Consider the following 25,119-nt stretch of genomic DNA (forward strand, 5'->3'; position numbering starts at 1 on the left):
GGCCACTGCTGGACATTCAGCCTAAAGACTGTTTTTTCAGCTCTCCTAATGATTCTATTACCTACTTATTATTCTATTTAAAAAAATTCCTTTCTGCTTAAATGAACTAGTCTGGATATTGTCCTCTGCAGAATGCTGGCCATTCGACATTCTATTACATTGACGCATTAATAATGGACTTTGGAAATTACAGAGGATGGGATTGCACTATTATAAGAACCATCTGCTTGTTTTTAATAGGAAATCCTAGAATTTAGACTGACTTAGGCTTAGAGGATTTGTCAACACTACATATACACACCCACAGGATGCTTTACAATCATTTAGATATAATGAGATTACTGTGGTTGTCATATTTTATGCCACTTTAGCTAAGGTATGGATTTCCAGGTCCCAGCCTCAGAAAGTCAGAGTCAGTGGATTGGTCAGGAGAGCAGGACCTAGGATTCTACACTTACCAGGTGACCCATGATCACACTGAAAGAAACACTGGTGCGTGGTTAAGGGCACAGAACCTGGTGTCCAATAGACATGGGTTTGAATGCCAGCCCTACCCTGTACCAGCTGGCTGATAATGTACAAGTCACTTAACGTCTCTCAACCTCATTTTTTTTCATTTATAAAATGGAAATAATAATAGCACCTACATGATGAGGATCAAATAAGGTAACTCATGTAAAAGAGCTGGGCCTGGCCCATAGTAAGCACTTAAATATATCCACCGTCTCCACTGGTTGATTCTTACCTCTAACTGAACATTACACAATGACTCTTTACAGACAAAGAAACGAATCCCCGTGAAGTGATTTTCATTCACTGAGACAGTGACAGAATCGAGACCTCGAGTTGTAAAACAGTCTACACTGGCCTACAAGCTATCCATCACTTTCCCTGCAAAAGTCTTACTCTGGAGGGCTGGCAATGATGGCCACGTGCCTTTTGTTGTTTATTTCAAAGAGATGTTAAGCAGTGCTCACTGCCACGCTGTTACATTACCTTCAGGCCCAACTACACTGACAGAATGCCAAACGGGTCATTTATGTGAGTGCTAAAATACTAAGGGCAGCAGAGAGAGCTCTAATGACAATAAGAGAACTTCCAAAGAGCCTGGAGTGGGCCGCTGATGCTAGGAATCAGAGCCCACTGAAATAAAAGTGGAAGTCAGTCTGAGATAGGACAAGAACGGATAATGTCTTAATCTCATCAGATAAGACTTGGGGCTCAGGTCTCATCTGTCGGGTAAGACCAGATCTTATCTGGTCAGATAAGATCAGAGAATCAGATAAATAAGACTGAAAACAAGACTAGAACTCTGGTTTGAGACCTCAAGATTGCATTTAATGATCCTTCTTTCGTATCTCACCTCCAATCCATCAGGAATTTCCATGGGGTCTGCCTTAAAAACACATCCAGAATTTGACCATGTATCACCCTGTCCACAGGTACCACCTTGCCCTGACCCCACCCTGTCTCTTGCCTGGGTCACTGCAGTGGCCAGGAGGTCTGAGCTCTGGGAAGACCAAGGCCTGGTGTCTCCTTTTTTCTGGAAACTTTTCCTCCCACCTCCATCCGCAGTGAGAGGAAGGTCAGTTATGGCCTCTTCCTACGGGCACCAGGCTGAACCAAAGCGAGACAAAGACAGGGCAAGGTGCAGGTGGTGAAGCTCAGAGCTGCATAAGTGGAGAGGTGGGCGGGTGGGTAGCAGGCTCTGGCTCTCTTTAATCCTGGCTCGGAACCAGGCTGGTGGGCAGCAGTGCAATAGCTTACGCCCTCATTTACTGCCTCTTGGGACTTAGAAACACAAGGGAGCATGGCTGCAAATGACAGGCATGCTGGAGTATGTCTAGGTGAGACCCTGCCGCCTTCAGTCAAGTAAGGTGATATGAGAAAGCTGCTCTGTCCCAGCTGCTCCACCTAAAAGCAGACAAGAAGCCCTGAGACTGCCAGGGACCAGCAGGTGCTGGCCCCCTGCCATGGTATGTGAGTAGAGGTGTGGGCTGCAGGATTGATTCAGAGCAGGGATTTAGAAGGTGGGTGTGACAGGGGGATGCTGAGTCATGACCAGATTCTGAGAGTGGCCATCGGAATGGAGACAAAGTTAACAGAGATTTTAAAAAACACCAAGGGGCCGGGCACGGTGGCTCACACCTGTAATCTCACCACTTTGGGAGGCTGAGGTGGGTGGATCAGTTGAGGCCAGGAGTTCGAGACCAGCCTGGCCAACATGGTGAAACCCCATCTTTACTAAAAATACAAAAATTAGCCAGGTGGTGCGTGCCTGCAGTCCCAGCTACTTGGGAGGCTGAGGCATGAGAAACCTTTTTTTTTTTTTTGAGATGGAGTCTCACTCTGTCGCCCAGGCTGGAGTGCAGTGGCGCATCTCGGCTCACTGCAAGCTCGCCTCCCGGGTTCACGCCATTCTCCTGCCTCAGCCTCTCCGAGTAGCTGGGACTACAGGCGCCCGCCACCACGCTTGGCTAATTTTTTGTGTTTTTAGTAGAGACGGGGTTTCACCGTGGTCTCGATCTCCTGACCTCATGACCTGCCCGCCTCGGCCTCCCAAAGTGCTGGGATTACAAGTGTGAGCCACCGTGCCTGGCAGATGAGAAATGCTTGAACCCAGGAGGCAGAGGTTGCAGTGAGCCGAGATTGCACCACTGTACTCCAGCCTGGGTGACAGAGCAAGACCCTACCTCAATACAAAATATAAAATTAAAATAACATAACATAACATAAAATAAAAACTAAACTAAAATAAAATAAATAAAATAAAATAAAATAAAATAAACCAAGGAAGCACTGAGGCCAGGGAGCTGGGGGTACCATCCATGAGGCTGCTGGCATCACCCTGTGCCAGAGCTCCCTGCAAAAGTCAGTGAGTCACTGAGCTTCTGGGCGTCAAAGCTCAGAGTGCCAATGTCAGACTAAACTCTGCAGGCCTGTGGTTCACTAGCAAGCCTCTTGTCAACGCTGGGGCTGAAAGGACAGAGCATCCCTGGGTCAGGGGCCATCCTCACACCTGGCCTTGGCATGCTTCCCCCCGGCCTGCCCAGGCACTGCCTCTCTGATACAGGCAACACTGGGTCCAGATGCAGACGATGATGATCACCTCAGCCTCCTGAGCACAGTCCAGTTTAGATCTATCCAGATTAAATGTCCCTTCCCTGGCTCTTTTAGCTAACGAGAGCTGTCTCTCCTTGCATTCAGATATTTAGAAGATGTAGAACTGTCAAACGGACACTTTCCCTTTAAGGGCCCAGGTGACCCTTCTATACATTTTCTCCCATTAGGATGACATTGGAGAGAGGGTTTACAGTGTTTTACAGACATGTTCCAAGTATCAGGATAAAAAACTATCTACATATGTACACACAACATATCCAATTTGTAACTTGGAAAAAGACATGATCATGAAACCAGGAGCTTCCAATCTCTGCTCAAGATCCCTGTTCAGCAGTAACAGCCTTTGGTGGTTGGCTTCTGACCAAATCAGTGAATGACTCAGCCTGTTTTCTGACTCAACCCCATCTTCCTAGCTAGGAATTCAGTGGCTAGCAATACACGTTTGGGCTTCTCATATATGTATAAACTAAATTACACACATAAACACACACACACACATTGTATATACTTGGTTACAAAGACTTAGTAATACCTGTCTATTTAAAAAAATTATGTACAGCAGGTAGGCCAGGATGCAGTTAGTTTTAATTTAATAATGAAGTTGTTGGTTTAAATAACGTCCATCCTTTAGCAAGCTTCCTTACGTGTGGTTTTCTGAAGTCACTGCTGTAGACTGAATGGCTGAGTGCCCTCCCAAGGTCACATGTTCAAATCTAATGCCCAATGTGATAGCGTTTGGAGATACGTGCTCACGAATGAGGTTAGTGCCCTTATAAAAGAGGCCCCATATTATTAAAAAGTAAAAAACAAAACAAAACAAAAAAAACCCACCAGATGCTGGTGAGGTTGTGGGGCAAAGGGAACACTTACACACTGCTGGTGGGAGTGCAAATTAGTTCACCCATTGTGGAAAGTGGTGTACTGTGGAAAGTGGTGTGACAATTCCTCAAAGAACTAAAAACAGAACTATCATTTGACCCAGCAATCCCATTACTAGGTATATACCCAAAGAATACAAACTGTTCTACTATAAAGACACATGCACGCATATGTTCACTGCAGTGCTATTCACAATAGCAAAGATATGGAATCAACCTAAATGCCCATCAATGGTAGACTGGATAAAGAATATGTGGTACATATACACCATGGAATACTATGCAGCCATAAAAACAACAAGATCATGTCCTTTGCAGGAACATGGATGGAACTGGAGGTCCTTATTCTCAGCAAACTAACGCAAGAACAGAAAACCAAATACCACATGTTCTCACTTATAAGTGGGAGCTAAATGAGAACACATGGACAGAGAAAGGGGAACAGCAGAACGCTGGGACCTATTTGAGGGTGGAGGATGGAAGGACGGAAAGGTTTAGAAAAAAAACAAAACTGTTGGGTAATATGCTTAATACCCAGGTAAGGATATAATCTGTACACCAAGCCCTAAGTCATAAGTTTATCTATATAACAAACCTGCACATGTACCCCTTAACGTAAAAGTTAAAATATGTTTAAATATAAAATAAAAGAGGCCCCAGAGGGCTGCCTTGCCTCTTTCGCCATATGAAGACACAGTGAGAAGATGGCTGGTTATAAAATAGGAAATGGGTCCTCACTAGATGCTAAATCTGATTGTACCTTGATTTTGGACTTCCCAGCATCCAGAGCTGAAAGAAATTCATTTCTACTCTTTAGAAGCCACCCAGTCATGGTGTTTTATTATAGCAGACCAAATGGACTAAGATAATCATTTAGAAAATTTTAAGCAACTCATGAATGTAAATCAATATACTGATTTATGAATTCCAAATCTCCTGAATGTCCTACTTTGTATCATGTTCCTAAATGTTATATTCTACATTCTGACTTCAGATTTAAATGTATTATGTTTAATAACCATGAAAGTCAGTGTCATTTGATGGGCTGCCTGAAAAATATGTGTCATCTTGCATTTTGATGTATTATAAATATTCAGTTAAGTGGATGTAAAATATCCTGTTCAAGGGCAGAAAATATATAACTTTAAATCCAGTAGATAATCTCTTGGTTCTGACCAATCATCTATTCTGTCTTCACAAATGAAAAAGACAGATCAGGTGCTGTGGCTCATGCCTGTAATTTCAACACTTTGGGAGGCCAAGGAGGGAGGATTGCTTAAGCCCAGGAGTTTGAGATCAGCCTGGACAGCATAGTGAGACCTCATCTCTACAAAAAGTTAAAAAAAAAATTAGCCATGACTATAGTCCCAGTTACTTAGGAGGCTGAGGTGGGAGGATTGCTTGGGGCTGCAGTGAGCTATGATTGTGCCACTGCACTCCAGCCTCGGCAACAGAGTGAGACCCTGTCAATGAATGAATGAGTGAATAAACGAATGAATGAGACAAGTCAGGAACATGAGTGAGCTTTTCTGTATGCTTACTGCCTAGTACAGTACTGGACATATACCAGATGCTTAAAAATTAACTATTAATTGTTTCATAACTAATCTGGCAGCATAATTCCTTGCAGGTTGAATATCTGTCTGGGTCACTTGGACATGAAAAGATGGGCCCTAGAACCTGATCTTAAAGTATCATGAGGCAAACGGAGAGATCACTACTCTGCCTGAGGACAGACAGCAAGGGTGAGGAGCCCGTGCAGATGGTGGAGAGCAGGGGAGATGAGAGGAGGGATGAATGGTTCAAGAAGAGGAGGAGGTGGGCGCTCAGGGGAAAGCCCAATCAATGGATGCTCTTGGGTGCTAGGGACAGTCAAGGGACTTAGGAACAAGAGCATCCAACATCAGGTTTTAACTATTTTGCTGTGTGACTGCCCTCCCTCCATTCTCAACAACCTTCAAACTTAGCCCCATTTTGCAGCTTGAGGGCGGAGTGTTCCAGTCAGCAGGAAGCCATTCTCCGAGAAAAAGGAATTTGATTTGAGAGGCCCAATTCTCCTGGCAGAAATGTTGGGGTGTGAAATCAGACTGCTCAAGTTAAAGGGATCAGAGGTATAGCTCCTGAGGGTTAATTACTGTTAAAGGAAAATTCTCAAAATAGTAAAGCTATGACTGTCACACAAATGTAATATGAATATTTTTCAAAGACATTAGTTAAAGAGGGAACCAATAAGGTGTTCAACTGATTTAAAGAATCCAAAGACTACGCATACACAGGCAACCATGAATGCCAAAAAGAAGTTGCTAGGAGATGCAAAACTGAAATGGGCTTGCTAATCGGTACTGAAATGAATCTACTAATAGATTTGTTAGTATCTACATGTACTAAAATGTCATGTTTGAAATCTTATTCTCTCCAGGGTGAAAGTCAATTATCCCTATATACCAACTTTTTTTTTGCATTTCTATGGGCAAGAATCATTTGGTTACTATCAGTTTTCTGCGACTTATAGATGTTAACCCTGAAGGATCCACTAACCAACCCAGCATTCCATTGGAAGGTACTTAGTAATCTTTTGCCCACCTCAAAGTCTTCCACAATGTTTCCTGAGAGTCTTCATCCACCAAATGGGGATGTGCCTACAAGCGAGGGTGTCCAGTGGATTACAGATCTCTCTAAGCTGCCTGGCACTCAGTGGGTGCTCAATCCATGGGGGCTCTGATTATGATGAAGTCTCAGCAGGATGAGTGTTAACTTTGGGGGACATTCATGAATGTATATCATTCTAAGACAGTCACAAATTGGTAACAGATGTTTCCCCTAGTGCAGGCTCTGTCATTTAGATGACGGCTTCATAACTTGAGGTCTACCTGCCGTCACTGTTATACACGATTGGGAACTGGTTCAGAGTTTCCTCTTGACGGCAAGAAAAACGCAGCACGAACCCATTATGTGATGCAGCTACTAACACAGTTCATGTAACGAAGCTCATTAACAGAAGGAGAGGCAATATCTGGATCACAGTAGGTAATGGATGAGTCAGAAAACCAAAGCTTAAATATGGGGTTCAATTAGGGGTATAAGATGTTAAGAGGGGTATGGATTAATACGAAAAAATCCAGACAAGGCAGGATAGTGGTGGGTCTGAAAAATCAATTCATATGAGGAACATCTGACAAATTGTGGGGTGCTGAGTTCTGAGAACAGCATACCAAGTGGTGACGTTCTTTTTTTTTTTTTTTCAAAGACTTCCAAAGCTTTTACATAGGATAAAAAGATGAGTTCAGTGTTTTTCCAAAGGGAAGACCCAGCACCAATGCATAGACGTAAGGGGAGGCGTAGCCTGCTTGCCCAACACAGTGATGAGTAATGTCATGGACATGATGTGAAGTAGTGAGCTTCTGCCCTTAGAAAAGTCAGACAGACAGCAGATGAGCCTTGGAAAGGGTGTTGTGGAAGGCACTCTTGTTTGGAGGAAAGGCTGGGAAGGATGCTGGGTGTATTAGTCCATTCTCACACTGCTATAAAGAACTGCCCAAGACTGGGTAATTTACAAAGGAAAGAGGTTTAACAGACTCACAGTTCCACATGGCTGGGGAGGCCTCAGGAAACTTACTAGTACAATCACGGCAGAAGGCAAAGGGAAGCAAGGCACCTTCTTCACAAGGCAGCAGGAGAAACTACCAAACACTTATAAAACCAGCAGATCTTGCGAGAACTCACTCACTATCATGAGAATGGCATGGGGGAGACTGCTCCCATGATTCAATAACCTCCACCTGGTCTCTCCCTTGACACGTGGAGATTATGGGGATCACAATTCAAGATGAGATTTTTGGGTGGGGACAAAGGCAAACCACACTGGACAAGGGTGAGTCCAATTCTAATGCAATATAATCAGGGAGTAAAATCACTCTTACTTAAATCAGTGGTGAGGGACTTCCTGATTTGTTTTTGTCTTGGTTCCGGTAGAGTATAAATCAGTGCCTCCTTACCTCACCCTCTTTCTCCACTTCCTCTAACTGAAGTGGTTTGGATGCAGTTTATCTGCCTAAGCCAGGAAGTGCTTATTTGCCTAAGCCAGGAATCCACCCTGACAGGGTGAATAAAAAGCCACTTGTCTCACCACTCAAGACTTCCTGAGCACAGGCAGCCACCAGGCACATGGCTGATTTCCATCGGTGGCAATCCCAGGAGCCCCGGGCAGGAGCACCGCATGCTGGCCTCCGTCCCTCACAGGCCCGGTGTGCCCCAGCAGACCTAGCTGCCAGGTAAGCTGTCTACTTTCCGGCTCGTGTGAAGGATAAGTTCATCCTATTGTTATTGTCCTCTTTAGACTCCTTTATACTTTTCAAATTTTCTACCTGGATCTTGAGCTCAGAAAAAGAAATACAACTTTAAAAAAGCAATCTGAGTCATTAAAACAAAGCATGAGCCTTTTTCCTTGAAGTGTCTTTGTCCTCTAGACAAGTCACAAACAGCAGCAAGAAGGAGGGTAGGCTCCAAGACAAATGATCGAGATTGCTGCTCACTCAGCAGAAAAGCACATTGAGATAATAAACCATTTTGGCACAATCAGTTTTATACATTCTCCATTTTATGCCTTCTGCTAGTGTACAGACATTTAGGGAGCATGAAGTGGCAGGACATTACGAAAGACCACTTCACTGAAATACTCGTTTTTGTTAGCAGTGACAACATGCGTTACCTTCATGTCCACTGATGGGTCCCCCTGCAGCAGCGCCCACTCATACTGGACGATGGCGTGGTCATCTGTGCTCTCGCGGCCGTCTAGAACCACCCCGTCTGTGGGCAGATGCAGAACCACATCCTGCCCAGCCTTGCTAAGTGGAGGCGCATCCTTTTCTGAGAAAGAAAATAAATAATTCATAAAAGATGATTTTTTATTTTTTTCTAATTTATGGAGAGGTATCTTGTTTGCTGAATAGATATGATTCAGCAAATAACTGCTAAGAGAATGCATATTAAATGGAAAGTATTTTTCTATTTATTTTGTGATCGTGGAATTTAGCTATAATACGTGCAGAAGAGGCTGTGTGGAGTGTTGGCTGGTAGCAATTTTGGGTACAAGGTAGCATACGAGGTCCCACCAATGTGTAAATACGGAGAAGCAGTTTTATTTTCTAGAGTGGATTTTTCACTTAATTTTAAAATCACAAGTTCAAAGTACTATTAATTTATTTTAAAAGATTATTATTATTTTGAGATGGAGTTTTGCTCTTATCACCCAGGCTGGAGTGCAATGGTGCAACCTCGGCTCACTGCAGCCTCTGCCTCCCGGGTTCAAGTGGTTCTTCTGCCTCAACCGCCTGAGTAGCTGGGATTACAGGTGTGTGCCACCACATCCTGCCAATTGTTTTTTGTATTTTTAGTAGAGACAGGGTTTTGCCATGTTGGCCAGGCTGGTCTCGAACTCCTGGCCTCAGGTGATCCATCTGCCTCGGCCTCTCAAAGTGCTGGGATTACCAGCGTGAGCCACTGCGCCTGGCCTTGAAAAGATTATTAAGACAAACCTGAGAAACACCAAATTCACCTCTAATATGGATTTTCTTTTTTTCTTATCCTCAAGTTTTAAAACTAGGAGTGATATAAAGTATTCAATGAATGGGAAATATATTAAGTTTGAAAAGTTAAGGCAAATTTTTAGAGCCATACAAAATAAAGCCTGCATAGAAATTCTCTGGAATCCAATTTTTCATCTAGGAAAATTGAAGAGGTTCACCATTTCTAATAACTAATTTTTATAACAGAAGCCAGCATGCTCAGATGACTACAACAGCAAAATAAATCTGCATTTACCTTTGTTTTTGTTTTGTTTTGCTCTTGAGACAGGGTCTCTTTTTTTTTTGAGACGGAGTCTCGCTCTGTCGCCCAGGCTGGGGTGCAGTGGTGCAATCTCGGCTCACTGCAAGCTCCGCCTCCCGGGTTCACGCCATTCTCCTGCCTCAGCCTCTCCGAGTAGCTGGGACTACAGGCGCCCGCCACCACGCCCGGCTAATTTTTTTTTTTGTATTTTTAGTAGAGACGGGGTTTCACCGTGGTCTCGATCTCCTGACCTTGTGATCTGCCCGCCTCGGCCTCCCAAAGTGCTGGGATTACAAGCGTGAGCCACCGCGCCCAGCCTTGAGACAGGGTCTCTATCACCCAGACTGGTGCACGATCATAGCTCACTCACTGTAGCCTCCAACTCCTGGGCTCAAGTGATCCTCCTGCCTTAGCCTCCCGAGTAGTTAGGACTGCAGGTGTGCGCTACCATTCCCACCTATTTTCACTCTTTTGTAGTGAGAGTTGCCCAGGCTGGTCTTGAACTCCTGACCTCAAGTGATCCTCCCATCTCAGCCTCCCAAAGTGCTGGAATTACAAGTGTGAGCCACTGCACCCAGCCTATATTTACCTTTAACCTAGAATGGTACTAAATAATATAAGGTTAATTACGTTTGTTTCAATATTAATACTTTACTGACAGCTGCTACAGGGATGACTGAAAGGATAAGCTGCACAAAGAAAACATTTCTAAGAGCATAGTTACCAAAATTTTAATTGATGTAAGCTTCCTAGTAAATTCACCCAAATGCACACATATTTTAAAGAAACAGCAACAGAACTGGAAAAATTCTACAGGTTTGTGTAACACGCCCTCTTTGGCATCCAATTCCCCATTCCTACAGTGCCAAAGCTCTGGTTCGAGTGCTGGCTGGGCTTGCCCCTCTTTGGCTCACCCTGCACAGTGCTGCAAGGCACCGCCTCTCCTCCTGCTGTCGAGCCCATCACTTTCCTCCACAGGGGCCAGTGTTGCTACCTACACAAACTTCTAAAGGGCCAAGCCAGACATCCCAGTGCTTGAGTTTCGGGGCTTACTGCAATCCCACCTCAGTGTCTCATTACGGGACAAAGGGTGACCACTCTTGATACATTGCAGCTGAAATGATTCTTCTGGAATACTAATCTGACTGGGTCATTCTGCGAGTAGGAAAAACCCTTCAGCAAGTTACCACTGCCTTTCAGATGTTTAGGACCTAACCCTCCAGGATACTCTTCTCTTCTAGTGGTTCCCTCAATGCCCAGCACCAGGGTATGGCAACAGGTCATCAATAGCAGCCAGAGCAGCCAGTTTCCACTAACCCTTTCCTATAATTCTGATGAATCCATAAGTTAAACATTCAAGCTGAAGAAACTGGTGCCTGAGTACAAGGCCTGGAATGTGAAAACAAATACATTAAGACCTCACCTGGATTTTCTCAGACCCTAACATCTGATCGAAGGCATTCTTACACATATACCTTGTATCACGGCCACTTAAGATTAAAGAAAATTTTCCAAGGCTCTAGAGAAACTTTCCAGACCCCAGCCCTTAAAGACTGGACTGAATGAAACACTCCTGCTTGTAGGTGCACACTCTCACGCAGGCATAGAGATTGAATCAAATGTAAATAAACACTGAAGGAAAACTTGTAACTTTGAGTTAGTCTGGTGAGTCACTCCGACCATCTTCCTGTCACCAGTTGCAGAAATAAACTCCCTTCTTTCCCAGTCTGTCTGCATCTCATTGGAGAGCGAGAAAAAGCAGCCGGACCTTGTCCATCCAGGAACAAGGGGATTTATGTGAGGGGCCTGGGGCTCTTAAAGATGGGGCTTTTCTGAATGAGAATGCTGCTGCCAGCCACAAAGGGAAGACGACTTTTTTTTTTTTAAAGCACATTACAAGGAATTAAGCACAATTGCTTTTCACATGCTATTGCTAACTATGGAGAAGACGTGTCCCATTTTTCCAGTCACTTAAGAGTGAGGACTAGTAACTGTGATTTTAAACAAGCCAAGTAAACAACCCCCTGCCTAGGAAGAAACTTGTTCTTCTGCCTTTTTCCACCTCTGAGCAAACACGGAGTGTCTGATGTCTTTATGCTGCTTCTGCCAGGTAAGGAGAGATAGGATACCTGCGTTACTTTAATAGTCCTTTCATAGTGTTGATCTTTTCTTGGGTTCTGAAAGGTTCATTGTTTCCACACAATAGTTTATGACTTTATAATTCTGGAAAGCATCTTGTAACTCAGCAGTTATACATTATAGCTAGCAGCTATTTAAACTTTGTTAAAAATACATTTTTTAAATAGACAAATGAAAATATGCCTATGTGATATAAACAGTAATGCACACATAATTTTTTTAAAACTCTCAAAGATTTAAGATGGAAGAATCAGATAAGCGCTGAAATATTCCACACATTATACAATTAATTAATCCTACCTCTCCTGGAAGGAAAAGATCATTTTAGTCACTTACTTTTATTTAGGTGAGCTTTAAGATGAATTATAAGCTTAGTGAAATCATCCTATCTTCTAAACTGATCACTGATGTGTCTGAAATAACACAGATAATGTTTCCTTTTCAGTTCAAGTCCAGGCCAATTCCACTGTAAAATGTATTTTAAAATAACCCAGAGCTTATCTACCCAGAAACAGTCCTTAAAATAAACAAATAACAACAGGAAGAGGGAGTGTGCCATTTTAAAATGTGTGACTTGCTAATGAAGAACAAGATCTATGTAATTTTGAATTTTTGTCAAAAAAATGTAATAAACCCATGTTAAGTACTAGGGAAACACTGGTTTCTTTTGAAAACTAAACACACTTAGTAAGACCTACAGAGGTGAAATAAGACTCCTGCCAATTTAGAATGAGCATATCAAGGTGGCATTTTATTCAGAGAAGTGTAATATAATATCAACCAGCCTCATTCACAACACACTGCTGTGCACAGAGCCTCCATGACAAGGAAGACGTTCTGTGCTGGGTGGGAACGAATGGTATAGCTCAGGTGGAGCAACTGGAAAGAACCCTGAAGTCAGGGTACGGAAGTGGGGCCAGACTAGGGGAAGAGGCTCAGATACATGCGGTCAAAATCCATCATGGATTTCCAACTGCAACACTTCGGAAAAAAAATAATCCGCAACCCCGATATGATTATTGTGATTTTTGGTATGTACTGATCTAGTCCTTCTCCCTATGGTGCTGCTGATAATAATTATAACAGTTGCCGTTTACTGGGTGATTTTGAAGCTGCCTTTGCAAAAATTATAGCTGAGAAAATTATAACGGTGAAAGAGATCTGACCTGACTCCATGTGGCTTCTAACCTCCAAGCTGTCCTTGTCCATTCCTGGGCCGAACTAACTTTCGGAGGAACTTGGTTTACAGTTTGACTTTGAAACAGACGCGGCTGGGTGTGGTGATTCATGCTTGTAATCCCAGCACTTTGGGAGGCTGAGGTGGGCAGATTGCTTGAGCCCAGGAGTTCCAGACCAGCCTGGAACTGGTGAAACTCCATCTCTACTAAAAATACAAAAAGTAGCCTGGTGTGTGGCACATGCCTATAGTCCCAGTTACTTGAGGGGCTGAGGAATTCAAAGCTACAGTGAGCCAAGACTGTGCCACTTCACTCCTGCCTGCGTAACAAAGTGAGTTCCTGTGTCAAAAAAAAAAAAAAGTAAAAAGAAACAAAGATGGTAACAGCCCTTTCCCCAAATAAGCCCCTTTCTTGCCTGAGGACTGGACTGCCTTTGCAAAACTAACAAATAAGCCACAAGATGAGAAATCATGGTTTAGGCATCACCATTATAAAACCTAAGGTCAGCACTTGAGATATTTTATAGACCCTGTCCTCGATGGTTGGCAGCACCCCGTTGGCAGTACCTAGATTGATAAACTGGCTCATCTGGTCTTGTGTTTTATCCGCACAACCAGTTCCTTGTGAATTAAACTCTTTCTCTATTGCAATTCCCCTGTCTTGATAAATCGACTCTGTGTAGGCAGTGGGCAAGGAGAACCCATTGGGCAGTTACAATTTCCTTGTACCAGGTACCAGGCCAGGTGAAGTTATAGAAATAACTTCACTCAACTTTCACAACGAATCTCTGAGGTAGGTATTATCATCTGCATAATACTGATGCAGAAACTAGGCTCAGAGGGCTGTTACATCACACAGGCGATAAATTTGTCAGATCAGATACTTCTTTTTAATTAATTTTTTATTATTATACTTAAAGTTCTAGGGTACATGTGCACAACGTGCAGGTTTGTTACATAGGTATACATGTGCCATGTTGGTTTGCTGCCCCCATCAACTCGTCATTTACATTAGGTATTTGTCCTAATGCTATCCCTCCCCTTGACCCCCACCCCGACAGGCCTTGGTGTGTGATGTTCTCTTCTCTGTGTCCATGTGTTCTTATTGTTCAACTCCCACTTATGAGTGAGAATATGCGGTATTTGGTTTTCTGTCCTTGTGATAGTTTGCTGAGAATGGTTTCCAGCTTCACCCATGTCCCTGCAAAGGACATGAACTCATCCTTTTTTTACGGCTGCACAGTATTCCATGGCATATATGTACCACATTTTCTTAATCCAGTCTATTATTAATGGACATCTGGGTTGGTTCCAAGTCTTTGCTATTGTGAACAGTGCCACAATAAACATACATGTGCATGTGTCTTTATAGCAGCATGATTTATAATCCTCTGAATATATACCCAGGAATGCAGCCCAGTTATTTCTAACCCAAAGGTTCTGTCCTTCCACTATACTTCGAGACAACCCTAGGTGTATTCCAGTTACAATAAATATAATTTTACATCCTGAATTTAATCCATCAACTTATTGGTATATTCCTGTTATTGATATTTCTTCATATATCTTAGCACTGCCCATGTGATTACATAAGCTTCGCAATTGCCACTTGAGTTTCCTAATCTGCACTACTGGACATTTACTTTGTTACTGTTTTTTTCACCATTATAAATAATGCCATAATAAACATTTTTTGCTCATACGTTCTCTTCAGCATAGATCATTTTCCTAAAAAATATTCCAGAAGTATGAATATTTTAATGGTTTCTGCCACATATTTTCCAATTACTTTCCAAGAGGGAAGTACCAATTTACACCATCAGTGAGCTAGAAGTGTATATAAAGTTTCCCATATGCATGTCAATATGAGTAAAACACTTTTTTGCTCATACGTTCACTTCGGCATGGTTCCTTTTCCTAAAAAGTATTCCAGAAGTACGAACAAATATTTTAATGGTCTCTGCCACACATTTCCCAACTGGTTTCCAAGGGGGAAGTAGCAATTTACACCATCAGTGAGCATAGAAGTGTATATAAAGTTTCCCATATGCATGCCAATATGAGTAAACCTATTTTTACCAAGTTAATAAATGAAAACTGGCCTTATTCACATTTCTTTGATTCTAAGGTCGAACATTTTTCCATGTTTATCCACCATACCTCCTCTTCTGGGAAGTGTCTGCTCATGTCCTTTGCCATTTATTTTGATTTTTCTTGCTGACTCATATATATATATGAGTCATATATATATATATATATAAAATATATGTTTTGACCGAGTCTTGCTCTGTCGCCCAGGCTGGAGTCCAGTGTTGCAATCTCAGCTTACTGTAACCTCCGGGTTTAAACCTCCTTACTTAAACCTAGGGTTTAAGCTATTCTCATGTCTCAGCCTCCCCAGCAGCTAGGACTACAGGCGTGTGTCAACAAACCAGGCTATTTTTTCTATTTTTAGTACAGATGGAGTTTCACCATGTTTGTCAGGCTGGTTTCTAACTCCTGGCCTTGAGCAATCCACCTGTGTTGGCCTCCCAAAGTGCTGGGATTACAGGTGTGAGCCACTGTGCCTGGCCCATAAACTCTATGAATAAATACTTTAATGTCACATTTTCCCCAGACTCTTGTTTGCAATTCCTTTTGTTTCTTGATATGAAGTTTTTTATAAATGTGCATATAATCTATCCCCTTTCTTTGTGACCTCTTTAATTGATTTGAAACCTGTCTTCCTTCCAGATATGGAAGTTTATTTCCTTTAAGTTTTTTTATGTGTGGGGTAATCTATGGCTTAATTTAAAAAAATATTTAATTCTTTAATCCATCTGGAATTTGTGTATGGTCAGTTGTAGGTCTAAATGTATTTTCCCTGACACTGCCAACCAGTTATCTTACTATTATTTATTAAATATAATTGTTTGTTTATAACACAAAAGGGAGAAGATGAGAATGTGAGAAAGTAAGGCCCTTGGAGAGGGAGAGTGGTCAAGCACCTGCAGAGGGATTAACCTTGAATGGGAAGGTCAACTCTTTTCTTTGCACTTGGCGGAGACAGGGAAAGGCTGGGGGTGGCAGCAGGTGCGTCTGCAGAGAGGAGAGCAGACCTCTTCTGCCTAACAGCTTTGATTTTCCCTGACACACAAGGCAAGGGGCCCACTTCCCAAATTCTTCCCCAAGATACTGGACTTCAGGCTGAATATCCAGCAGAAACCACATAAAGGTTCTCATCCTTGAGTCCCTGGAGGTTATATTCCCTGCTCTTCTGGAATCCTAGCAGCTCTAGCTTTCACCTCTCCTCCCTCCCTCTCTCCCTCCTGCTGTTCTTCACTTTTTTTCATGGCATCCAGTCCCCCAATCCTCCAGTCATGGGCATGACCCAACCAGGTTCCTAGAACAGTATCATGTACATGCGTGCCACCTTCCTAAACTTACAAAGCATGTCCCCCCTTGAACCTCACGACAGCCTGGGATGGAGGACAAGCAGACACCAAGTCCTGGAGGGATGAGCAGGGACTTGTTTGTGGAGACGCCAGGCCCCAGAACTTCAAGCACCCCCCTCTGCTCTACAGACTCTAGCAGGCAGGCTCAGTCACTACAAGACACCTCTCTCCAGCATCTCTCACTCATTCCTGCATCCTCCCGCCTTCCCTACCTCTACCCTCGCAGTGCCAGCCTAGTGATCCCTTTCTCGGCTTCCGCTGGTGCTGCTGGAGAAAGCATAGGAGTTCAGGCTCCACAACCCCATGCTGTGTGAGCCTCGGGCAGTTTACTTTCGCTTGCCAAGCCTTGTATACACTAGGGATTATAACAGAACCTAGGCCTTTGTGTTGTTGTGAGGACAGAGTGAGTTCATGCGTGCAAAGGGCTGAGGACAGCACCTAACACCAAAGTCAACAAATGTGGGCATGAAAACAGGGCCGGTGTGTCCTGCTGTAAGTTCGTGCTATCCCGTCACCATTTCTTCATGGTGCTTTTATCCACCTCAGATGGACCCAGTCACAGCTCCTCTCCAAGGGCTCTTCTAAACCATTTTCACATGCTCACAACATTGCCCCAAAAAGGAACAATTCAAGAAGGAAAAACTTAGTCTCAGAAGCATAAACAACTTCAACCTGTCAAGCATCTATCTGAGCAGGGGACACAGGGACACACAGGACACTGGGGAACAATTTTTGACCTCCACGCAGAGAGAACAACTGAGGCTCTACAGGAACCTGAGCCGCACCTTCTGCGTTTCCATGTTGCTGGGACCTCAGGAAGTCTGAGCACACCAGTGTTCTCCCAGAAATGAGGACCAGCGCCGCGCTCGCCTATTCTCATACCAAACATCTACAAAACAATTCCTAGACAAACTCCCCCGGGAAAGGAAGGGCAACGAAGCAAGCAAGAGGAAAAACAACCCAGAAACTTCTCATAGTAACCTAAAGTTTTTCTGTTTCTGTTTCTGAGACAGTGTCTCCCTCTGTTGCCCAGGCTGGAGTGCAGTGGCACAATCTGTACTCACTGCGACCTCCACCACCACAGTTCAAGCGATTCTCCTGCCTCAGCCGCCCGAGTAGCTGGGATCATAGACACGCGCCACCATGCCAGGATAATTTTTGTGTTTATTTATTTTTTTTTAGTAAAGACCGGTTTTGCCATGTTGGCCAGGCTGGTCTCTAACTCCTGGCCTCAAGTGATTCACCTGCCTTGGCCTCCCAAAGTGCTGGGGTTAGTTACGAGCCACCGTGCTTGGCCTCTCAAAGTAATCTGAACTTTAAAATTTTTTTTCTATGGCATGTTCTTTCCTCGTTTATTTTCCTTTTCAAAGGTTTCCTCGGGGTTTATAGGAAAGCTCACTTTGGCAATGTCAGTTTCTTCCAGGTAAGTAGTGAGAACACAGAGAAGAGACTTTGTTTCTTTGCTGCTGGGATATTTTGGTCTGTGTTTGGGCAGAGAGGATGTGTATGGAACAGCCGTGGTGGGCCTCAGCGATGCTGGTGGGGAGTCCAAGTGAAAGTGCTGCCTGCCTCCACTTCAGAGGGAAAGCTACAGAGTCCTTCCCAGTGTTTGCCTCAATGCTGATATCATTTGTGCTATTATAAATCAAACAGCAACAGTGCATGATTAAACACACGGAGCCTGACCATACGTGGGCACAATCAAGGTCTCTTATTCCCTCCGTGACATTCATGTCCAACCACTACCATTTTTGTGCCTCCCGTATGTGTCCTGATTCTCTCATTCAGAGCATCTACAAAAAGTCAAACCGTCGAATCAGCATCATTTTTACTCCTTAAGAAACATGCTTTAAAGTTTCCTATTTTCTTTTCCTTTTTTTTTAAGACGGAGTTTCGCTCTTGTTGCCCAGGCTGGAGTGCAATGGCGCGATCTCGGCTCACTGCAACCTCCGCCTCCTAGGTTCAAGCGATTCTCCTGCCTCAGCCTCCCGAATAGCTGAGATTACAGGCGCATGCCACCAGGTCTGGCTAATTTTTCTATTTTTAGTAGAGATGGGGTTTCATCACATTGGTCAGGCTGGTCTCAAACTCCCGACCTCAGGTGATCTGCCCGCCTCGGCCTCCCAAAGTGCTGGGATTATAGGCACAAGCCACCACGCCTGGCCTTAAAGTTTCCTATTTTCAAGGAAAATCAAGTCTTCTCTTTTCACTTTTTATAAAAGGGAGCGGTAGTTTTCCTCCCATTTTTGTATGATGAAAGCCACTGCAGGCAAAGTCAGGAGAGCCACGTTAAGAAACAGGAGTGGGTGTTACGAGAAGCCCGACATCTAATTAGATTTTGCTCTTGCAATTACTTAACACAAACCATGCCTTATACAACCCATGAGACTAAAACTTTTTTCTCTCGGCATTTCTCCTCTTTTAAATCATATTTCCACGAATCCTCTCAGATCAGCCTTCCTCTTCAAGCCTAGAAAAATTCCAGTAGCACGTCACCGCGCCCGCCCGCTTCTGCCAATCTACTGGGCTTCCTCTTCCCTAAGACACAGAAACCCATGCCAGAAACTCCTCTGGGTGCCCGCTGCTAAAATAACTTGGCACGAGTGTGTTTCGCTTCCAACTTGGCGAGGGCGCTGCGGGTCTCCAGCGCTCTGGCCAAGGCCAGTCCCTCAGTCGCGCGCTTACCCTGCCGGGGCGAGGCGCGCGCGGTGGCCAGGGCGGCGCCGTCCGGCGCGCGGCTGAGGCTGTAGCTGCTGTAGCCGCCGTGCAGCGCGAACTTGCAGACGTTGCGGCCGCGCGCCGTGCAGTTGAAGAGGTAGCAGCCGAGCACGGCTGCCGGGGGCGCGGGGCGCCGGGGCAGCTCCACTACGGCCACGGAGCAGCGCGGCTCGGAGCAGCAGGCCGCCACGCATTGCCGCCAGCCCCGCACGGCCGCCGGCGCCCGCAGGAAGCTGGCACCCGCCGCCAGGGAGTCCTTGGTGCGGATGATGGCGTCAGGCATTGCGCTGTAGCCGCCACCGCCCGGGCCCGGGCAGTCCTCCTGGCGGCCGCCGCCCGCGCGCAGCTCCAGCTCCAGCTCCTCCTGAGGCCGCTCCTGTTGCAGCTGCCGGCGGAACTCCTCCAGCAGCTGCTCCACGCCCGACAGCTGCGCGTGCAGTTCGGACAGCGGCGCCGCGGGCGGCAAGGCCGCACGGCCGCTCGGCAGCCACAGGCAGAGCAGCAGCAGCCCGCGCAGCGCCCCGTGACGCGGCGGTCGCCGGCGCCGCGAGCCCGCGCTCTCCCGGGCGACGGAGGCCATGGCGGCGGGAGCCAAGGGCAGCGAGCTGAGGCGGGGCCGAGCGCGGGAGGAAGGCGGGGGCGCGGGAGGAAGGCGGGGACGCGGGCGCGGGCGAGCGCGGGCCCTGGGCCCCTACTGCGCGGCCGCGGCTGGCTCTAGGCCCCGGCCTCACAGCGCGGCGCCCCCGGAACCCGGCTGCTCCCCCGAGGTCGCGGGCGCGCGGGCGCCGGCGGGAACCGCAGTAGCGGGAGACATAGCCGGCCCAGCCGGGCACCGCTCCTTGCCCTCGCCGGAGACTGCCCGGCGCCCTGCGCCTCTCCGCCCCGGCCTGCGGCGCGCTGGATGGCGGTTAGTCGGCCTCGGTGCTGATCAGCACCAGGTGTGTGCGAACAGCGGCCGCGGCGGGGTGGAGCCTTAGTGAGCCCCGCCCCTCCGCGCGGCCCCGCCCCCGCACGTCTCGCGCCGGCTCCTCCAGGGCTGGGAGAGCAGGCTCCGGGGAGGGCAGCCTCATAACAACTTTGCTCTCGCGCCGCTGCCCAGCCAGGGCAGGGTTCATGTCTGGGCCCAGCAGGCTTTCGCAACCATCCAGACCTGCCCAGGGCGCCTGCCCACAGGGGCTTGGCATTCGGGGGAATGGGGGCAGTGGGAAGGGAGGGCCTCTCTTCAAATCCTCGGGACCCCAGGGACTACTCCAGAGACTGGGCACGCGCACCTAGGACCACCGTAGCGCGTCATCAGTCCTTCACCTCCGGCGTCCGTGACTTTCCGCATCATGTTCCCAAGATGTGCTTGGGTAGTACAAAGTGGGGCGGGGTTGGGGTGGCGGAGTCGGGGCCGGGAGGGGTGGGGATGGGAAGTACTGAAAGATGTTAAGTCTGCTTAAAAACACAAAAATCAAGCCTGGTGAGGTGGTACTCGCCTGTAAGTCCTGAGGCTGAGTTGGGAGGATCGCTTGGACCCAGGAGTTCGAGACTGCAATGAGCTGTGATTACACCACTGTACTCCAGCCTGGGGGACAGAACAAGACCCTGTCTTTAAAAATAAAAACAAAACCCATAAATAGCAGTCGTCACATGCACTCAGATTTCCACAAATATAACTAAAAATCTGAACACAACCAACATGGGGACCTGGGAGTAATACAGCCTGTGACAGAGAGGCCTCTAGCGGTTATATGACGTAAAATCTCGGGAGTTGTGCTTTAAATGACATAAGGAATAAGAAAATGTCCAACCCAGTGGGGGCGTCACCTTGGCGTTCTAGACTTCTGTGAGCAGCATCTGCATCTTGTTTATTTCTGAATCAGCTTCTGTTGATTCATTTTTCTCCTGATTATGGATCGCATTTTCTTGCTTTTTAGCCTGTCCGGAAATTTTTGCCTGGATGCGCACATTGTAAATAGAACATTGTTAAGTGTCTGTATTTTTTAGGAGGGAAAGAATAAATAATTGGTGGGAAAATATCAGTCTCTGCTATGTGTTTATTATCTCCAGAGTTGACATTTAGGAACCCATTGCTTGCAGGTCCAGACCAGAGTAGGAGGTAAAATTAAAAGGTAGAAATAGAAAAGAAAGAAAAAAGCTCAATGTTACTTGCCATTCCATGGAACGGAGAAATTATGAAGTTTTTGCAGGGGTATATTTGAGTGATTTTTGAGGCTAAAGGAAATGGCCTCTTAGCTCTAAAGGCTGTGTCTGGACTGTACTACTTCGGCCTGGAGATTCTTCCTCATATGGCATACTCATCCCACACAACTGCAGTCATTGTAAGATGACTTTGAAGCAACATAATGCTTTTTATTTTTTATTTTTATTTTTTGCCATAGACCTTGGAGAGCTTGAGCAGGATTTTATGAGGAGAAATTTCACTAATGATGAAAATGCTGACTGAGGGTATCATCAAACCCTCCAAGGACTAGTTGTTATATAAGCTATTAATATTAAAAATAACATGATAATATATAATATTAACTAAGAATTGTATATGATTTCAAAGTTTGCCAAACACTTTCACATACATGATTTTATGTGCCTTCACAGAGACTTTGACCACCTCACTCCTGCCTTTGGGACAGTGAAAGAGAAGTCAGTATAGAGTGATCCCTAGTTCACATGCTCCGTGGTAGGGAAGTGGACGGGGGAGAGGACAGCATTTCTCGGGGGCATTCATTTCTAAATCCCTCCAGCACCATCAAAGATTTTCCTGCATCTGCGACTTTACAATAGGTCTTTTTGGGAGAAGTGGAAATTATTTAATGTTGTGTTTACCGTGAGCAGTGGTTATTTCTGGGCTGTGAGTTGCAAGTACTGAAGGGGAAATATTGACTTTTATAATTTATAAGACTTTGTTGAATTTTTTTTTACAATGAGCTTGTTGTAAATGATTTTCTATTTTTTAAAAATAAGTGTTGACATCTGCTCCAGCCAAGAGGGAGCAACAAGGACTGGACTTACTCTGTAACCTGAAATGAAAAATCTGTGAAAAAAATGTATGGAACAATGGTTTTCAGACATTGGCCAACAGGCAATGCAGGGCCCAAGAGGAGGGAGACAAAGGAAGTGAAGATGCTGCTTGCTCCAGCTTACTGCCTGGAGAGGGTTTCCAAGCTGCAATGCAGACAGGCGAACCCAAAGAGCCTCTGAGTTGGAAAATAGAGCTGAGAATTCAGGGAGGCCAGGGTGGCTAGAGTACCAGAGAGGAGAGAGTGCAACGGAAGGAGGGAGCTCTGGAGATCTGCGCAGGTTTCCTCTGAGTCTTCAGCAGAAGTTCGACCAGGTACATGCATGTGAGGAAACTTCCCAAGACAGAGAGGCAACCACTAGAAAAAAGCCGGCAGAAAAACTTCTGAGCTTGCATTGGCCAGGCAATAGTTCATGTTCCCAACAGGCAGAGTGGAGAAACCTTGTGATACAAGAGGCATGAGTTTGAATAGGAAGGGAAGGGATTACAGAGAAGCACATGAAAACTTTTGCAGGTGATAGGTGTGTTCATTACCTTGATTGTGGTGATGGTTTCACTGGTGAATACATAGATCAAAGTTCATCAAATTGTATATTTTAAGTGGGTATAGTCAATTATATGTTAATAAGGCTATTTTTAAAAACCAAGTTTCATTGCACTGTGCATTATGATTTATCTTCTTCTTCTAGTTCTCTTTTCAGTTTTTTTCAGAAATGAAACTATCTTTGTTTTAAAAGCCTAAACATCAAAACCTTATCAATGGATAGAAGAATTTTTATGTGAGGATGAAAATATCAGGAAGATATGTTTCTGTTTTATAAGATAGATCATTAAGAGTAAGAGTGGATCAAATTGAGATTGGACTTTGTAGGTAAGTTTGTTGAATGTTGGAATGAGATGATGTGTATCTTAGCTGGGCTGCTGTAACAGAATACCACAGACTGGGAGGCTTCTAAATAACAGAAATGTATTCCTCACAATTCTAGAGGCTGGGAAGTTCAAGATCATGGTGCTGGCAGACGCTGATGTCTGGTGAGGGCCCACTTCCTGGTTCATAGACAGCAGTCTTCTCACTGAGTCCTCACCTGGTGGGAGGGGTTAGGGAGCACGCTGGGATTTTTTTTTTTTTTTTTGAGACAAAGTCTCTGTCACCCAGGCTGGAGTTCAGAGGCACAATCTCTGCTCACTGCAACCTCTGCCTCCTGGGTTCAAACGATTCTCCTGCCTCAGCCTCCTGAGTGGCTGGGATTACAGGCGCATGCCACCACACCCGGCTAATTTTTGTATTTTTAGTCGAGACGTGGTTTCACCATGTTGGTCAGGCTGATCTCGAAATCATGACCTTATGATCTGGCTGCCTCGGCCTCCCAAAGTGCTATGATTTCAGGCATGAGGCACCGCGCCTGGCCTGGGATCTTTTTTATAAGAACACTAATCCCATTCATGAGGGCTCCACCTTCATGCCCTAATCATCTCCCAAAATCTCCACCTCCAAATATCATCACATTAACTTTCAACATAGGAATTTTGGGGGGTTACAAACATCCAATCTATAGCAATACCCTGGGGACCATCGTTTTTTGTTGCCCTCCCCTACTCACTACTGCCCATCTTAAATACATTTACAGGCATCGAATAAGTTGAATCAGTGCATGTGAAGTGCTTAGAAGGGCATCTGACATGTGGTAGAAGCTCAATAAATGGTAGTTGTTGTTATCACAACAGAAATGAAGGACCTTTCCTAAGATTAGAAGTCATGAAACCACTTGAAGCCTGAATCTTCTCTACAACATCCCAGTTGAGTGGCCTTTGCACTAAGATTCTTCCTTCTCCATACCCCTTTCATAGAATCTGCTCTGCTCACATCCCTGAAAGGGGCAGCCCCAACCCCCAGGTGACCACACCCGCTGTTCACTAGGGACGGAATCAATAGTGAACACCTGGCCCAAGCAGAGGCAATCAGATACTCTCTCCAAGGAATGTAAAAACAGAATTGAGAAACAAACTGACTCAGCAAATCGACTCAACAAACTGACTCAACAAATTGAGTCAGGGAGGGAAGTGTAGCTGGGAAGCCAGGTGAGCTCCAGGGGACATGGAAGGGGACGATAGCAAAGAGAAGCTGTTCAGCAGAGGGGGACAAATGGAACAGTGGAAAGAGGAAGTAGAGAACAGTACATACATAGCCCTGAGAGAGGGAGGGAGTGAAGACAGGAGTTGCCTGACACTTTCTGGTCTCAAATCTCTCCCCTGAGCACCTACTTGGCCTTCTACCTGGAATTCCTCTCATGGAGTTCTTGCCTTGCAGTTCAGTGATCTAGATTCATCCTAGTTAAATCTCTGTGGATTGCAAACAACACAAACTCATTTTAGATTGGTTTAAACAAAAAATAACTACCGTGTTTACGCACATGCACTCACAGGCAGGGAGGAAATGCGGCTGGGCCTTAGGAGGGCCTGGACCAGACATGGCAGAACCCTCAGCAATCAGGCAGCTGGTCTCCCAGTTGCTGCTTCTCTCTTCTGGGACCAAGTAGACTGAGATCTCCACTTCTCTCTGCACATCTGATTCATGCTTCTCTCAGAGTCTGGAGTTTTCTGCCCTCCATGCACAGAGCCTGAGTCTATCTCACCTCACCTGCAGCAATGAGCAGAAACTCAGAACAGTGACCATCAGTACCAAGAGAGAGACTCTGATGAGTCCAGCTTGGTCCTGTGTCCACCCTAAACTGAGGTTAGTGTGCAGAGACCATGAGGCGCAAATAGGGCTACAAACGTGGCCTTCCCTCTCCTCATTGAGGATGG

At 45.5% G+C, this 25,119-nt stretch overlaps 1 protein-coding gene across 2 annotated transcripts in view; it reads right to left on the reverse strand.

Moving 5' to 3' along the window:
- Positions 1 to 21,306, reverse strand: part of LRP11 (LDL receptor related protein 11) — a 45,495-nt gene extending 24,189 nt beyond the window's left edge. For both annotated transcript variants that reach the window (XM_030809831.1, XM_030809830.1), the window contains exons 1-2: positions 19,263 to 21,306; positions 8,710 to 8,867 (exon numbers count right to left, since the gene is read on the reverse strand). In XM_030809831.1, coding sequence (XP_030665691.1) covers positions 8,710 to 8,867; positions 19,263 to 19,875 — 771 coding nt within the window. In that variant the 5' untranslated portion in view covers positions 19,876 to 21,306. The remainder of the gene's footprint in view (positions 1 to 8,709; positions 8,868 to 19,262) is intronic.
- Positions 21,307 to 25,119: the final 3,813 nt, after the last annotated feature.

Source organism: Nomascus leucogenys, chromosome 3 (assembly GCF_006542625.1).
Source record: "Nomascus leucogenys isolate Asia chromosome 3, Asia_NLE_v1, whole genome shotgun sequence".
Lineage (NCBI taxonomy): Eukaryota > Metazoa > Chordata > Mammalia > Primates > Hylobatidae > Nomascus > Nomascus leucogenys.